This window comes from Brachyistius frenatus, unplaced genomic scaffold (genome assembly GCF_029030835.1).
Source record: "Brachyistius frenatus isolate BFR_SWC_R1_liver_20210118 unplaced genomic scaffold, ASM2903083v1 Contig_2, whole genome shotgun sequence".
Lineage (NCBI taxonomy): Eukaryota > Metazoa > Chordata > Actinopteri > Embiotocidae > Brachyistius > Brachyistius frenatus.
In genome coordinates this window covers 11,092,764-11,111,445 of record NW_027210601.1, presented here as the reverse complement: position 1 = coordinate 11,111,445, position 18,682 = coordinate 11,092,764, and the positions used below count along the sequence as shown (strand labels likewise).

Genomic DNA, 18,682 nt, shown 5'->3' with positions numbered 1-18,682 from the left:
GAACCCCTTATGGAAAACATAAGGAAATTAGTATACGTCTTGTTCTTTAAGTCAAAGTAGGTCACATCCACATCTAAAATCTTCAGAAATCGGACTTCAAGTTTGTTCAAAGTAGCCTCGGGTTTCACATACTTTCCCAACCAACACTGTCAATGTTTTCAATGATGGTGGCTATTCAATATGAACAAGCACAATCTAATGATTTGTGTGTTATTAGGCAGAATAGACTGTATGTGTTCATAACTTTAACATAAACAAAGATCTAACCATATGAATACACATATACACATTAATAATAACTTCAACCCCAAATTTATTTTGGCCTCATCATTTTACTTTACGTGAGCGGAATTTAAATTTAATTTATGTCTAGTACCTAAAAGAACGGAGGTACTGCCCAAATAGCAGCGAATATTTCTGAGAAAATGTCTACCAAAACGACACACATACACAAAGGTAGAATAGGTAATAAATATATGAAAATGAAGAGTAGCAAAGAGCATAGCAGTTGTGAGGGTAAAAGTGAAGCGGTGAAGAATAACTAATATGTTGTGTCGCATTATGTTGATGCATGGATGCGATAAATGCCAGAACCGTGTTGATTCGCTACAAAATAAATTCCTTAAGGTAGAGGAGGTCCAATCTCTGAAGGGGGGGGTGAATAAAAAGAGGTGTGAGATGAGGGCAGCTCTCCATCTCAGCCTGCTCCAGCCCTGTGGCTTGACAAAAGCAAAATGATTACTTTGGTTTGTGTCCAGGGCAGCCTCAGAAAATCCAGTTTACAGCTCAATAAACAGGACGCTATATTAACTGCGGACTCCTGGTGGCAGGTTCACAGAGCCATCTAACCAAGCATGGCAGACCAGAGCTGACACACTTTGGCAAAGGAAGAGGGACTTTTAGCCCCAGCATGAATTAGGCATAGTCCAGAGGTGTGTAGCTGGATCTAACATACAGGTGCAGTGAAGCTTACAAACCTACAAACATTTAATGTGTGTGAGCTGACAAAGCAAGAAAATCACCCATAACATCTAAATATACCAGCTGTCATGACTTATACAGTAAATATGCTGTCATGTAATGAGGTTTTTCCTGAGTGGCAGGATATTGACCATGCTCTGCAAATAATATCCCTGTAACATATTTTAGTGTGACAGGTCCTGACCTTTTAGCTTGTCCTCCTCAAAGAAAAACAAATAACATGCAAAAAAAAAATGGCTAAAATTATACAATTTAATGACAGAACACGTCCTTGATCAGCGTCAGTGTAACCTCAATCGTTTCCTCTGAGTCCTAACCTTAAAGGCTTATTCTGCACTCTTTATGTAGTGCTGAATGTAAATGTGACTGGACTGACTGAAAACATGGGGACAGTTGTAAAATCCTTTTTAATCAATTCATATGAATTATAACAACTTCAACTCATTATTAATGCTGTTTATTGTTTTTAAGTAACAGTTTTTAGCATAACAAAACTACAAGAGATGTTACTCCAATTTGGCTGGGGACAGGCCATATTTCAGGATTTGTAATTTTCAAAATTATTTTATTGAAAAAGAAGAATAGCTAGGAATCAAATTAATGACATATTCATTTTCAGAAAAACTCACAGAAATCAACCAACTGGTCAGTTTTAGCCATTTGTTCACTGTAATTTCAGGACAGATAATGTATGTTTCTTGTACAATGTTCCAACAGTCAAAACACAAGGCACTTCACTGTGATCATGCTGACCATGTTACATTAAACTAGACTCACTAAAGCATTTGACATGATGTTTTCATTACTGAGTAAAAGCACTGTTTTTGAAAAGAAAATGCGGTGACTGAATTATTGGAGGCCGTGCTGACAAACAGAATGTAATAAGAAGAAATGTGAGGAGCCTAAATTAAGGAGAAAAGGTGGGAATTAGAGGAGAAAAGGAAACAGCAGGTAGGCCGAGCGGACAAAAGGACTGAATCAAGAAATCAAGGAGACTTATTCAAATGATAATGTTTAAAGTGATTTAAATCATAAAGAAATCATTTTCAATATCAAGACTGTCTAGTATTAGGGAAGCCATTGATGTTTGACCACTTTTACTGCTAATTCTTTGCTATTTTTATTTCACCACCGCTGAAGAAATGCAAAACAGATGTAAACTTTATTTCACAACTCTTTTTCACACGACCCTGTTGGAGTGGTCATTTAACAACTGGGACATTCATCTCTGACATTGTTTACCATTACTGCTGTATCCGCATCAGTGCACACCAACAACCGCCACTGAATTTTGACCATTGACTTCCAGCCAAAGTCATATCTGTCCCAGTGAGTCTTTTCATATGCCGGCGTCGAAGATCATTTTAAGGGCAAAGTGGTTCAGAGCTGGAAAGTGGCCAGAGGGTTGATGAGTTACATGCTGACACATGTTAGATCTATCTGGATGAATACCTGCCCCGCACAGCAAATTATGAAACACTGTGACGATGACAGCACGCTGCAATTCCTCTAATAAACTACCCAGCATGCCACTGGGATCCGACAGTGGAACTCGAACAATCCTGGTGATGAATCTTTAAGAAACGAATGCCTTCAATTTTATTTTTTTTTCTCAGTGCGCTGCATTTAAAGGTGCAGAAATACTCTCATCAAAACATTTGCAAAACCTATATGCACAGGACAGACTCACAAACACACACACACACACACACACACACACACACCCACAGATGTTGCCTCTGGGGTTAAGCACGTCTGCCTCCCACTACAGTGTGACAGCAAGCAGACACAGAGTAATGAGATTCACTGCAGAGAGCCAGTCAGCAGCACACTGAGAGAAAGACAGAGAGGCAGAGACAGAGAGGCTCACACTTAGTATCATGTTGTACGCCACTCAAACAAATTTTCCACCTCAATAGTTATATCGGGGGGGGTCTCATGTGTAATTACCCTATGAGCTGATGAGGATGGCACCATATTATATCAGTAATTTGAGTAATAGGATATCCTCTTTTCAGACATTTCAAATTTAGGCATGGATAAATGTTCGTAGAGGAAACAATCCTATAAAGCATCGAACCCCTACAATGTTTAGGAAATCCAATGTAACGCTGTATTGTAGGGGAAACCTCACAAAAGCCCTTTACATTTTAGTTAAAAGAACTGAAGCCCCCTCTTTATTAAAAGGTTTTCAGATGATACGTAAAACAAAACTTGTACCTGATCAGCCAAACGTCCAACGTTCCAAAACCTTTGAGCTACAACGAGAAACAGCGTGATCCCACGAGGTCTTAGATTTTTGACAGATGGACAGCCAGTAAGCTCCGGTCAGGTGGCCGAGTGCAGTACCGTGCCTGTACAGTACGCTGTTAAAACTTCCCAAATGTAAGCAGGGGCTTGATTGTAGAGAGCCTTTACACAGCAGGTAAAAAAACAACTTTGAATTTCATATCACTAATAGTCAATGAAGTAAAGTCACAGGAAGTGTGATCCCTGCGGCACTTAGAAATCCTGCTACACCATTTAAAATCAGCTGCAGATACCCCAGAAATGATTGGTTATTGGGAACTACAATTTGGAAAGAGAAATGCAATAGTCTCTCTGGAGAAATAAATTACCTTAGAAGTGAAATGAAATTAACCATAAATTAGAATATTGCTGACCTGGGAAAAAGAAGAACATGACAGCTTATACTGTAGGCTCATCAAAAACAGTATGTAAGCTCCCAGGACATTATTTGATATAAACAGTCAGAGGCTCAGCTGTAATTGGAGCACAACGCTATCAATAATCAGGACTCCCATTTAGTCATAATGTAGCTGATAGAAATACCCCAGCTGTTGTAAAGCCTCATAAACATGTGTCCATGTTTAGAAGCATAACATTGCCTTGCACAGCTCCAGACTACACAGCAAGACTTCACCAGATCACTTCCCACATTTTGTTTGCACTTTCCTGCAATGCAGTACATGAACAGAGCGTCTAAATATATCCATATTCACAGACCTGCAGTATGTCCTCTTTCACTCAATCACAGCAGATTCCCCAGCACTTGCACTTTTTTTAATGTTCCTGCTGGACACACAGAACTGAGAGTCCCTGAAATAGTCATTAACATTCACATTAGGAGGGAAGAAATGTCAGTTAGTTAACGGCATACGATACAAGATGGGAATCAGGTAACCAGCAGACAGTTGAATGTACCCACACAAAAATAGACTGAAGGAAGCACTTTGCTAAAAATGTTACAAACTGTGTCTTTTCTCCATCTCAGGCGAATCGTTGCCATTAGCAACCTCCAACCAAATCCTGATCCGCTTTACCTCCAAAGGCCAATCCAGCTCCAGAGGATTCCATCTGGTCTACCAGGGTAAGTCTGCAACAGGCACATACACATACAGAAATACATTATTCTGCCTTCTTCCTCTTGGGTTCTCTCTGTTCAAACAGCCACAGTTCCCCCTCCATCATATGTGACCTGCTGAGTGTTTCTGCGAGGATTCACCCTCAGCCACTGTTTCAGTTGTGCTTGTGTTTATGTGTGCGTTGGCAGGAAGCGTGCGCTCTCGTAAAAAGGTTGAGCTTAAACATGGCTGTTTTTCTGTTCCCTAAGAGGGACTTTGTTTTGGGTTGTTATTTTCTTTAAACAATGCATTGTACCCGAAATGACATTTGCTGAACATATCCAAAGGCAAAGGCATCTATGGAGAAAGTTTAATAAATACAAATCCATTCATGAATTGTATTGTAAGTAAGCGAAAGGAAGGCCAAAGCAAAGAGAAGCTGAATATCATAGCTCTCTGGGTCAATGTAATCACACGTAACCCATAGTAACTATATTGATATATTAACCTTATATTGATCAAGTGGGGAGATTTTCATATGGAAAATTAAATATTTAGTGAGTTAAGTGTACTTAGTTATTCTCTCTGAGATTAAGATCTATTTTCAGAGAGAGACCTGAGAAGAAATTGCATGTACACTGGGTCACACCAGTGACATTAATTCAGTCAAAACAACCATCACACACACACACACACACACACACACACACACACACACACACACACACACACACACACACACACACACACACACACACACACACACACACACACACACATCCAAAAATAAGTCATACATATTATTAGGTGTCTCCCTTCAGGCTGTGTTGCAGCTCCTTCAAGTAGTAAGGTGCATGAAACACATTTGAATATACAGTAGAAAGGCACAACATCCATTTATTCCCTTTAAAACTTTGTTAACAAACACCTGTACTGACCTCCTCTTCCTCTCTGTCCACAGCTGTGCCTCGGACCAGCGCCACCCAGTGCAGCTCAGTCCCTGAGCCCCGAAATGGCCGCCGTATGGGTAGCAACTTTGCTGTCGGTGCGGTGGTCCGCTTTGAGTGCAGCCCAGGTTACATGCTGGAGGGGCCGAGTGCCATCGAATGTTTAACCGTTCCCAATGCCTTGGCACAGTGGAACAGCTCCATACCCAGCTGTATAGGTAGGACACGAACACTCAAACACCACAACACACACAGTTGTTGGAAACATTCACAAGCCCGTCTGAGTGTGTTTTTGTGGCTTTCGTTTCCCTTCTTTGTTTGTTTGTGTCTCTTCCTGTCCGTCTCCGTCTCTCTCCCACTTGTTGCCTTGAGTGTCGACCTCCTGTCTTGACACAGATGTGGGCCGTCGGCCCTCGCCCGCAGCGATACAGTGAGATTTAGTCATGCGGCACACAAGTGGCAGGCAGTGCTCAGGTTCACAAACACACACTGACATACACTCACAGACACATATGGCGATATCAACATGTCTATACACAGACACACACGATCACAAACAGCATACAGCTGCAGCAGATGCTCCTGAGCTGTCACCAGATGTGAACCACACAGAACAAGCTGGGAAGACGATGTCTGACGTCTGTAAACACTCTTTAGGAGTGTTCCGTTGTGTCTGGTATAATGCGTGCGTTTGTGTGTGTACGCTTGAGTGGCCAGGTGTGTGTGTGTTGTCCTCTGGTGCATGATTTACCGATTTAAGTTTAGTGAGTCTGAAAATCTGAATTATTTTTAAAACAAGCTGAAAATGTACGAAGCAAAGATAATTTAATGTTTTGCTGTTTTTTATTATCTGTTTGTTAATTTGTTATATGATATTTATCCTGTTTGCATACCAACACTTGTTTAAGAAAAAAATATTTGTTAACCCCACTAAGGAACCCGATGTTTGGAAAATTATTATAGAAGAAGATTAACAATCATTTCATGCTCTCCCTACATTGCTGTCTGACGCCATGACACATTTGGTAACTGCTATCAAGACTTAGCAGTCAACCCTCTCCTTTCATCCCACAGTTCCATGTGGAGGCAATCTGACCCATCGAACTGGCACCATCTTATCTCCAGGCTTTCCTGAGCCTTATCTCAACAGCCTCAACTGTGTGTGGAAGATCACTGTTCCTGAGGGATCAGGAATCCAGGTTTGTATAAAAGAGTTTCAACAGTGATCATCAACACAACCTCAACCCCTATCCAGTACCACTTTTTTTTTTAAATCCAAAGGTATCTCAGTCGCAAATATAGAAAGTCACAATCGTAGCTCAGAGGGAACGAATGCAACAGTGTTTCCTGCTAAGACTTGTCAATGTTTCAAGATGTCCGAAATCTGTTTTTGAAAGGCTGGAGACATTTGAGTCCTCCAAATGTATACAAATGTCTAGATATGAGAAGTCAGCTCTGTTACAATATCAATGGGCCTCTTAACACAGTTTAATAATTGATGCACAAGTTTGCAATAGTACAAATCACAAATTCAGAGCCATGCTTTAAAGTGTTGTTTTAGTTTTTTAAGTGCCTCTTTCCAGCATGCAATGATCCGCTCCATGAATATATGGAGTCATCTCTTTTTAAAAGTGTCTTTTAGAGGAGTTGACAGTTTTCTTTTTTCATCTGCAGCTTCTAGACATTAAGGCTCTGCATGTCTTGAAAACAAGCTTCTCTGTGATGATATGTTTTCAGCTTACCAAAAGCTAATAAGCAGAGTTACCCGCAGTATATCAAGGTATAGCATTTACAGTCTCTCTCGGTCCAGGAGAGCACCTAAATGATTGAGTCTATTGACTTTGCAGCAGCTCAGAATTTAATTTGGCAGATCACTATAGCAGAAACTTAAGATTGCACAACCTGAAATAAATTTGTATATAATTGCCTCTTCAATTACTTTACTTTTCTTTCTTGGGAGTTAATTTGGTTTGCATATTCTTATTCTGTGATGCGTGCGTGATGAAACCTCATGGAACCTGGGCAGGGTCCCATAGGATATGCCTGACAGAAAGTTTTTAGGCTTATGCTTTAGCTGCTGCGTTTAATGACCTCAGTGGCATCCCTCAGCTATTAGCTCCCCCACCTCAGCTGACTGTCCTTGCAGGTCAAACACACGACACGGCCCACAGGCACATTTAGCATGCTGCACCCCACACTAACATTCCAATAGTTCAGAGGGGAAATAAACTAAATTAAGAACAGAGAGGCGACTGTACGCATGCCCTTGAAAGGCAAACAGACTCACACTTACATGTCTACATTTCTGACTGGTCAAATAACAATATGTGAGAGTTTCAGCTCTGTGGAACACTTCCGCAGACGGCAGCACATTTCCACATCCCTACAGGGTCGCTGCCGGTGCTATCAAAATGCAAAGTGCGAAGAGTTTCCTGCTCCGCAGCTGCTCTCTCCTCCTCACCCTAACTATTCCTTCTTTTTCACACCGTCATCTCCTCTCTCCCCGTCTGCCTTTTTCTCACCTCTCCCAGCTACCAGAAACACATTAGATTGGAGTGTCACGATCGAGGAGAGAAGTTAAAGGAGCGAGCTGCCTTGCTGGCACATTTGCCATGGCCCCCTAATGAAAGATCAATCTGTGATGTGCCTCGTCTCGCAGGGAGCCCGGTGCACCAGAGCCCCTACAGCCCCTCTAATTGGCTCATATCTGATCTATAACCATCAGAGGCAGAGGAGAGGGCAGGGCGAGAGGGAACGGAAAGGGAGGCTTGGAGATAGTGAGAAGATGAAGGATGACACATGAGTGAATGAATTTCAGACGAAGACTGAGAACAAAGATGTTGTGGATGGCACGGAATAGTTCCCGTTCACACATTCATTTCATGTGCAACTGCTCCAGCTATTTCACAAATTTTGGTGTACCCTTCTTCTTTGTTTGGTCACAGAATTCAACAGCAAAATACGTTTTCAGATCCATCAATTTGGGCAACCTTTGTTGTGTTTTCTTATCTGTGGTAACTTTTATTAGCAGAAAAAGTCTCAGTCTGCCTCTCTTTGAAGAATATTGAACATTCTCCGCAGCTGTCATACAGTTTCCCTAATTTAAAATCCAAAGCACAGCACATGAAGACAGCCTTCCAAGAGGGTCTTTAGAAAAGAGAAAAAAAAGTATTTTAAGTATTGCCCTATTAGTTGCGTTTTATTCCTTACTTCATGGCTTTGATCATTTCATATCTCACCTTTTATGTACTTTAAACTCAAGTCAAATAATGTTTATATAGTTTTGTGAGCTTGTCGACGCACTCTTAACTGTCTTTATTTCTGTAAAACACTGTTAACTACAGAGATGATTTAAGATTGATGACTGTGGGGTATTGTTTTGCACATATCTTTTTTTCATACTGGGAATGTTTTTCACTGACATTTTAACAAGTTTTGGCGTACACAAAAAGAGCCATACTGACGCGGAAAAAACACCGCAAAGGTCGACTGACTCAATGTTACTACCAGTGTTCTCCTAACAAACACCTCACCGACTCACAGGACGCTATGCGAACATTATCCATGCTATGCTCATGCACCAAAGTAAGACACCACCTACTACGCAGTACTAGTAACAAGGTTAGGGTATGCAGTATCTCACTGGGGTTATCTAGTGGGCACCTCCCTTCACCAGTGTTTTGTCAAGACTCGATTTGAGTGAATAGATAGAAAATGTTATTGACACGCTGAGGAAGAGATAGAATTGTGGGAATGTGAGAGTTTTGGGATTTTAGACCTCATTGTGACGTCATCACATTTAAAGGGAGGAGAGGCAGTGCTTAGTTGCAGAGAGTAGGACAGATATTAGATTTGACAACAATTGAGTGATTGGCTGATTGAGATCGTGGCAATAGGTTTACCCAGAACGGCCACAGTCAGGTGATTAGAAGAAGTGGGAGAGAATGAACTGAGGAAAAATTACACAAAGATGGTCTTTATGAATGAACTTTTACTTTTAACGTCCCAGAACTACTCTGCTCAATACTCACAGCCACCACCCCTGCTCTATCTGTTTTACATCCAAGCTAGTAGGACTTGTGCCTGCATACTCTGGCAATGTTATCTTTGCTTAAAGCCACAAGTTTATGGTTACTGTACATGTCCCACCAAAATCCTTCTTTCTCCACTAAATCCAGAGACAACCCTGCTAGCATGACTTCTGTCTTCGTCCGTCCTGTTTCGATATTGGTGTTTCTGTTTTTATTTTTGACTAATTGTGTTCCTCTTCCACCCCCTTTTTCTCTCTGTCTCGTTCCTGTCTCAGATCCAGGTAATCAGCTTTGTCACAGAGCAGAACTGGGACTCGCTGGAGGTGTTTGACGGAGGCGACAACACTGACACCATGCTTGGCAGCTTCTCAGGTATACCAGGATATACGTTCGCATGCTTGCTGTTATTTGTTTTGCCTGTGTTAAATGTGTGCGACCTTGGATAAAAAAACAGATTTTTTTTTTTTTACAATTAAAAAAAACAACCACTCATCTATACCTGCCAAAACAGCAACATAATAGTCTAATCAGTTTTCACAGAGCGCAAACTATGAGCTGGAAAACATACTGTATTTGTTAACCAATGCATGCAGTGCTAAAAGTGGATGCCTCATTTGGCACAGCTGTCATTGTAACACTGCCAAATTAAATTGAGAATACATAAAAGCAGCCGGTGTAGTCATGGGAAAGTTTTCAAAATTTGAATCTTCATGAGCTTCCCCTGGCAAAACCTTGCTACGGTTCTGCAAAGGTTCGCTTTTTTCTGTGTGGAGTTGAAGTTTGTTTACAGCACCTTTGTTACTCCCATCGTGGTGAGGATACGGCAACAGGGACTTCTCCTTTTGTTTGTGCTTGGAACAAGACCAAATGTAAATGTTAGAAGTGCCAACAAATAAAGAGATGAAAGAGAAATGCCAGGCTCACAAATTTGAGTTAATAAAGAACCGATATGAGGTCATAGCTTTACAATGTATGAATTTAATTTTGTGATTTTTTTTTTCTGTTTCAAAAGGATTTTTATTTTATTATCAACTGAATACATACTAAAATATTGGAATACATTATTAGTTTTGCTCTTTGTCCTGTCAAAAGCCACTATTACGTCATTCCCCCGATATCCTAATGCATCTAGACATAATCTTTTTTTTTGTTCTGCATGCACTCTCACACACACACACACACACACACACACACACACACACACACACACACACACACACACACACACACACACACACACACACACACACACACACACACACACACACACACACACACACACACACACACTGATCTCTGCAAATGTAAAATGACCAAGCTTCTTGCCGGTGGCTCATTCAGTTAGTTGTGATCAGCCGACGGAGGAGATAGTGTTGCTAAACTTCACTATTAATCTTCTCCCAAAGGCACAACGGTCCCAGCTCTCCTCAACAGCACCTCCAACCAACTCTACCTCCACTTCTTCTCTGATATTAGTGTGTCTGCTGCTGGATTCAGGCTGGAATACAAAAGTAAGTGAAAAACATTATTTGTATCACTGTGTATTAAGTCAAAGAAGAGTCCATTTCCTGGCTGCGTGTGACCTCAGGATGACAGGAATGTCCTGCAATTTTGTTATAAAATGTTGTATTGTATATGGTAATTTCTAATATTTGTTTTCTCTGTTCTCCATCTCTTTAGCGGTGTCTCTGACCAACTGCCCAGAGCCTGTTGTTCCCATGAATAGTATCAAAGTTGGGGAACGTCTTCAGATGAATAATGTAGTGTCCTTTCATTGCGAACCTGGATATACTCTACAGGTAACAACTCCTGCTTTCAGATATGGTTCAGTTGTAAATAACCATAAAAGCTACATTTATTTATTGCTTTGTTTTACTTTGAGTTTGTTTACTAATCGTCTCCTTTGTTCTGTATGGTCTGATTACACATTAGCCTTTTTTTTTTTTTTTAATTTAATGCTGATTGTTATGCTTTATTAACGACATATGTTTTGTCAAAATTCCATTTAAGTCGATCCAATATGAAAGTCAGAATAGGTATCTTGACTGTTTTTCCTCCATTTGCTGCCTATAATTTATGAGATGTGGTGCCATAAAGTCAGAAATCTGCACAGGATTCCAGTTTGACTGTATTGTGCACATCTTCTGTAGTCATAAGTCCTTCAAGAGACAGATAGTGACATCTATGGAGCTCACTGGTCACAGTAGATCACATAAATATATTTGAACTCTGTCAGGACTGTTTGTTTCTCCTAGTTCTAACATATAAATGGCCAGTTTTTTTTTTTTTTTATTCCACTTCCATTTTTCTCCCTGGTTTAGTTTTTGGGGTTTAATTCTAATGGTTATTAGTCCAAAGACTGTGATGTAATGTTTTTGTAAAGTGTGATAGTGGTTGTAGAGAACAAAGCAAGGTTTTTACAAAAAAACAATCTGTTTCTTTCTGAACATTCAACTTTACTTCACATTATCATGACTTCAGGGTGTCGAGCAGAGATTTTTTTGTAAACAAACAAAAGTTATGTTTTCATTAAATGTTGCTTACCAAGACGCATTGTGTGTATCCTTGAGGTCTAACTAATTGAGTCTATTTATATTGCTCATAAAACATTTACAAACCAATTTTTTTAGCATTTTAGTCCAGCATTGTTATATTCATATTAGTGTTCCTCCTCCCTGTCTTTGCTAGTACATCACTGCATATTGAGACACGTTACCGCCATCTTGATCAGTGACACCATTAATAGGACTGTCGGTCACGCTACATGTATATGTGAGCATGTGCATAAGATAAAAGTAAACTTGAGTCATTCTTAATTATTCGATCGTATTTTATTGTACAAGCTACATCAGTTATACTGTAATATGGTAACACAGATATCAAGCATCCTTATCACTTTGCATAAAACTTGTGCCAAGCTTATTCTTTCCCAATCCTTAGAGTCATAGATTGGAAAGCCCTTAAATAATATAATTTCTAGTCTATAATTATAGACTGAAGGTTTACCTTGACTGCAGGAAGATGAAATTAAGATTGAAAATATCCGAAGGCAATATCAAGCCTTGCATTGGTACTCCCTGATCAGCGAGATATGTCAAATAGTAACAGCTCAAAAAACTTGACACCAAAACAAGCATGTGGTGTCAACGTATGGCTCATTGTAGTGGCTTTTTCTGTTTATGACTATAAAGGTCAGCTGACTCGGTCTATTATGTTCTAATACTAGACATTATCATTAGCAAGCAATCATCTTTTTTTTATGTTTATGGTTTTGATACTCAACTGCAGAACTTAGAAAAACAAATGCCTGTTGTGTCATTTTGGCAGTGCAACAATACTGTGAAGCTTTTTGTAACCTTTATCTGTCTGTTTCTCTCTGTATGATCATCTCAATATGCCTGTGATGCTGCCTCTCTACTGCTCCCTGTCACTTTAGATGGATTTCGTCATTTAGTCGCCACATGAAGTCATGTGGAGACAGGCAACAGGTTCAAATAATTGGAGCAAGAGATGACTGACAGCGGGATGAACAAATTGATTAATTGTCTGTTCTTTGTCACACGTTTTGTCTTTGTGTGTGTGTGTGTGTGTGTGTGTGTGTGTGTGTGTGTGTGTGTGTGTGTGTGTGTGTGTGTGTGTGTGTGTGTGTGTGTGTGTGTGTGTGTGTTTGCACACATCGGCGCTTCAATGCTCCTCGTAGGGGAACTCACACATCACCTGTATGCCTGGAACCGTCAGACGATGGAACTACCCACCTCCGCTCTGCATCGGTATAATTACCTTTCTTTTCCTTATTTTTTTTTCCATGTTCCATCATACATCTTTTTAGGTTCGTACTGTTTTTTCTTTCTTTGGGACCCTTTGTCTGATGCGTGCTATTTCAAGTATTATACAGCATTCAGTGGCGGCTGGTGATAAAACAAAAATGAGGGTGGGGGGCAGTGTTGGGGGATGATGGTGGGGGTGGGTGGTAGTGCAAACAAATATTGTAAAGACCTGACAATAGAACTTTACAATGTCATACAAAAGAACTCAACAATTCCCACATGAGCAGCGGCTTGGAGGGGAAAAAAAACAACCTCCCCTTTAACAGGAAGAAAATATTTTCAACAAGTGTCAAGAAAAAAACTCCCTTTTAACAGGAAGAAACATCCAACAGAATCCGACTCACAGGTTCGTGGCCATCTGCCTCAACCAGTTGGAGTGAGGGGACAGGAAGGGAAGAAAAGAAAAGAACAATGGGCCTCATTCACCAACAGTTCTGTGTCAGTGTTTTGGCCTTTCACTTCTGGATGTCCAGCATCTGAGAACAGGTGAACAGGATGTGGGTGCAGGTCTGGAGGTGCTGCTGCAGGACAGTCTGCAAGCTGCTGGTTATTTTTACAGAGTTGTTTTTGCGGTGTTGTCCTGACATAGTGGTCACTGAAGGAGCAATAAGCGCATGCACCTTTTTTTGTTTTGAATTTTACATCCAGTTCTTACACTATTAAATATGACAGCGCTTTTTCTGTTCACCTCCTGCAGCAGCACCTCAAGCTTCAGAACTAGCGTAGTTGTTCTTTTGGAGTCCGCTGCACCACAGGCACTATTTATGTTTCTCTCAACTTCTTTCTTCTCCCTCACTGTCTGGGACTCACAGCACTGCAGTGTCATGCCCTTTTATGGGCATTGGCAGGGTGTTTACTTATGCTAATTAGGAACAACTGGCACACGCTTTCAATTTACGAGGACTTTGGGATTCATCGAGATAGGGACACATATGCAAACAAATCTGGGGTTTAAGAACACGTCATGAATCTGATGTCGACTTTTTCTTAGGACATTTCTTAAGAACAAATTTAAGAAAAATCTTAAGAAGATATTGGTGAATGAGGCCCAATAAGTGGTTGGTGGTGCTAGTAATCACAGACCAAAGACCGGGGCTGCAAAAGAAAACACAGAACTACGCAAGTGAGGAGAACTGCTTCAAGAGACAATAAACAATTAGAAAAATGATGGGAGAGAGAAAACATGAAGTTAATGAAATTTAATGATGCCATAAGGGTATTGAGCGAAAGAGAGAGGAAAATACTTTAGTGCATCATGGACGGTCTGGTACTTTACCTACCAGAGACGATCTTGCTTGTAACCCCCATGAAAAAACAAAAACAAAATATAAGATCAAAACAAAACAAATCTAATTTGATAGTCAGTGGTTTGTGCTTTGGGTTGAACTTTTGTACTTTTAAAATTAATTTGGTATGTCTACCTTTAAAGCTGAATACACACGCTGAAAACAAAAATTAAACTGCATTAGGTTCCTTCTCTCTTACTCCAAGTGTTCCTGTCTGTGAGAAGTCCTTGACAAACGGGCTGCGCTTATTGGAACAACCCACAATTGCCTAATTAGTTCCATCTCGGGCCGTGATTGGTTGAAGTCGGGGGAAGATTCATTGTGTTTGCAAGCATCAGCAGTTCCCTGATTACCTCAGGCTTTTTTCTGCTACAGGATAACATTTAACCCTTCACTTACAGTGGGTACGGAAAGTATTCAGACCCCTTTACATTTTTCACTCTTTGTTTCATTGCAGTCATTTGCTAAAATCAAAAAAGTTCATTTTATTTCTCATTAATGTACACTCAGCACCCCATCTTGACAGAAAAAAACAAATGTAGAAATTTGTGCAAATTTATTAAAAAAGAAAAACTGAGATATCACATGGTCATAAGTATTCAGACCCTTTGCTCAGTATTGAGTAGAAGCACCCTTTTGAGCTCGTACAGCCATGAGTCTTCTTGGGAATGATGCAACAAGCTTTTCACACCTGGATTTGGGGATCCTCTGACATTCTTCCTTGCAGATCCTCTCCAGTTCCGTCAGGTTGGATGGTGAACGTTGGTGGACAGCCATTTTCAGGTCTCTCCAGAGATGCTCAATTGGGTTTAGGTCAGGGCTCTGGCTGGGCCAGTCAAGAATGGTCACAGAGTTGTTCCGTAGCCACTCCTTTGTTATTTTAGCTGTGTGCTTAGGGTCATTGCCTTGTTGGAAGGTGAACCTTCGGCCCAGTCTGAGGTCCAGAGCACTCTGGAAGAGGTTTTCTTCCAGGATATCTCTGTACTTGGCCGCATTCATCTTTCCTTCAATTGCAACCAGTCGTCCTGTCCCTGCAGCTGAAAAACACCCCCATAGCATGATGCTGCCACCACCATGTTTCACTGTTGGGATTGTATTGGGCAGGTGATGAGCAGTGCCTGGTTTTCTCCACACATACCGCTTAGAATTAATGCCAAAAAGTTAAATCTTGGTCTCATCAGACCAGAGAGTCTTATTTCTCATAGTCTGGGAGTCCTTCATGTGTTTTTTGGCAAACTCTATGCGGGCTTTCATATGTCTTGCACTGAGGAGAGGCTTCCGTCGGGCCACTCTGCCATAAAGCCCCGACTGGTGGAGGGCTGCAGTGATAGTTGACTTTGTGGAACTTTCTCCCATCTCCCTACTGCATCTCCGGAGCTCAGCCACAGTGATCTTTGGGTTCTTCTTTACCTCTCTCACCAAGGCTCTTCTCCCACGATTGCTCAGTTTGGCTGGACGGCCAGGTCTAGGAAGAGTTCTGGTCGTCCCAAACTTCTTCCATTTAAGGATTATGGAGGCCACTGTGCTCTTAGGAACCTTGAGTGCTGCAGAAATGATTTTGTAACCTTGGCCAGATCTGTGCCTTGTTACAATTCTGTCTCTGAGCTCCTTGGACAGTTCCTTCGACCTCATGATTCTCATTTGCTCTGACATGCACTGTGAGCTGTAAGGTCTTATATAGACAGGTGTGTGCCTTTCCTAATCAAGTCCAATCAGTTTAATTAAACACAGCTGGACTCCAATGAAGGAATAGAACCATCTCAAGGAGGATCAGAAGAAATGGACAGCATGTGAGTTAAATATGAGTGTCACAGCAAAGGGTCTGAATACTTATGACCATGTGATATTTCAGTTTTTCTTTTTTAATAAATTTGCACAAATTTCTACATTTCTGTTTTTGTCTGTCAAGATGGGGTGCTGAGTGTACATTAATGAGAAATGAAATGAACTTTTTTGATTTTAGCAAATGGCTGCAATGAAACAAAGAGTGAAAAATGTAAAGTGGTCTGAATACTTTCCGTACTCACTGTATTTCGTGCAGAAACACAGTGGTTGTCTCCTTCCACGGACTTATGTCGACTGTTTGTCCCATTTATTTCTTAATCTTCTTCCATTGCAGTACCTCTGTCTTTCTTTTTCATTGAGTCAGCTAATTAATTTGCCATTAGTTGCAGCATCCTTCTTTCATCTTTTTTAATTATGGTATCAGGATCTACTCTTTTCATATTTTTTTAGCCCAGCCCTTTATTTTATTTTTTTTATTTTTATTTTTTTCTAATTCCAACTCTTCTGAGTGTTAGCCCTGAATTTCCGTCAAAGAAACATTTATTCATCAGTGGTTTAACATGAAAGGAGAAGCATGAAGTACATGACACTTTAATAGCATGTATCTTTTGCCATGTATATGATACTGTATAAGTATGAAGTGGAGGGCTCCATAGTCGCCCCATTGGATGAGTTGCTGTATCTTTATATTCAAACCATTTAAGAATGTTTGCAATTGTGTTATGTTTTTATATTGAATTTTGTAGAAATACATATATTTTTTTTGCTCCTAAAATTTATTTAATTGAAAAAAGTTCACATTTGGTGTGAAGACAGAGTCGAAGTGAATAGATCAGCTTTCCTGCATTTACTGTCGTGAAACGAGACGGGTACAATTTGAGGGTTCGAAGCTAATTTTGGTTTTAAGTTTTGTTTTCCCAGCTTTTGGTTTAAAATGACAAAATATTTGACTTCCAGTATGCCTTATCTAAAAAAAAAAAAAAACAGACATATGCACATTATACAATAGAATTTTTAGAAACTAACAATGTAATTGTTCAAGACTGCCACCATTAAGTAAAGAACTGTTTTGAACCATATTTGTAAAAATCTATTGTGGTACAATCAGCATTTGCAGATGCTAATGAAATGCTTTGTCTGGCCTGTGCTAGCTCAATGTGGAGGAATCCTGGAGGAGATGGAGGGTATGATTCTCAGTCCCGGTTTCCCTGGCAACTACCCGAGCAACAGCGACTGCACCTGGAGGATCTACCTGCCAGTTGGTTACGGTGAGCAACATGAGATGCTCTTGCAGCATGTCACATTGGCATTTCCACACTGAAGAACCTTTAATTATACATCTTCTAAAGTTGGACTGTGGAATGACAACATTTATAATTGTAGATACGTCTTGTTAAACACGGTTAGGTCTGTGAGCCTGTGCGAGAGTTTGTAGCATCTCAAGAACAAATTCTGAAGACCATTTTTCGATTCCTTTCCCAGGAGCCCACGTCCAGTTCCTCAACTTCTCCACAGAGGCCAACCACGATTTCCTGGAGATACGCAATGGGCCCCTTGATACGAGCGCTGTGATTGGCCGATTCAGTGGCCAAGATATTCCCTCCTCCCTTCTCACCACCTCCCACGAGACCACAGTCTATTTCCACAGCGACCATTCGCAGAACAAACCAGGTTTCAGGTTTGAATACCAAGGTAAGAATACAAACATGCCAATCGATAACAAAGTCTCCTTAAAGATCCTTGTAAATGATTCTGATGACGGAAGCACAGATTTATGATCAGACTTCGGAATGTGGCTAAATAAAATACACTTGAGTAGTTAATATATAATTTTATAACAAGGGCCAGGATAAAAGTTTGCTCTTTGCTGAGACAATACCAGTATTATGAGTTGCTTTCTTCTGCATTGATCAAACTAGTAATTACTTCAGTGTGCTTTGCACTTTTTGGTTGCTTCAGACCATCTTTGCTTGTCACTGAAAGGTACGTAAGCAGAATGTAGTTTTCAGAACTAATATAATATAAAGATAATCAGAGATATTTGCTTGAAGTGACACAATTATGGGATCTGTATAAGAAAGTCACAGAGATGAATTATATCTCGTGAAGAGAAGACTGATCAATCATAATCTCTCAGAGTGCTTACTTTTATATTTGGAAGTACACTTATGTACAATTACTGTTGCTTCAGCACGAGGTTTATTCATGCAGCCATAACACTGCTGAATTAGCCCCAGAAGTGTCTGCGTCAAACTAATCAGCTCACAGAGCCAGTCAATTCCCAAGATCTATAAATCTGTGTGTATAAAACTGTTGATCACTTAAAAAGGCTGCCTCACCATGTGCCAATAAAAGGCTTCACTGCGTATCTGCATGGCTACAAGGAATGAATTGCCCCTGTCTACAAATGCAACAGGCACACAGTTTGTATTTTGTGATTCAACAAACGAGCCATTAAATCAAAAGGTAGCATTGTGCATT

The 18,682-nt window shown here is 40.4% G+C and overlaps 1 protein-coding gene across 1 annotated transcript in view; it reads left to right on the top strand.

Moving 5' to 3' along the window:
• The window catches only part of csmd2 (CUB and Sushi multiple domains 2), a 250,294-nt gene that overhangs the window by 177,717 nt on the left and 53,895 nt on the right, over nucleotides 1-18,682 (top strand). Inside the window, exons 34-42 of the mRNA XM_069699145.1 lie at nucleotides 4,256-4,351; nucleotides 5,287-5,490; nucleotides 6,347-6,471; nucleotides 9,579-9,675; nucleotides 10,710-10,814; nucleotides 10,984-11,102; nucleotides 13,004-13,073; nucleotides 17,353-17,469; nucleotides 17,684-17,893. Coding sequence (XP_069555246.1) covers nucleotides 4,256-4,351; nucleotides 5,287-5,490; nucleotides 6,347-6,471; nucleotides 9,579-9,675; nucleotides 10,710-10,814; nucleotides 10,984-11,102; nucleotides 13,004-13,073; nucleotides 17,353-17,469; nucleotides 17,684-17,893 — 1,143 coding nt within the window. The remainder of the gene's footprint in view (nucleotides 1-4,255; nucleotides 4,352-5,286; nucleotides 5,491-6,346; nucleotides 6,472-9,578; nucleotides 9,676-10,709; nucleotides 10,815-10,983; nucleotides 11,103-13,003; nucleotides 13,074-17,352; nucleotides 17,470-17,683; nucleotides 17,894-18,682) is intronic.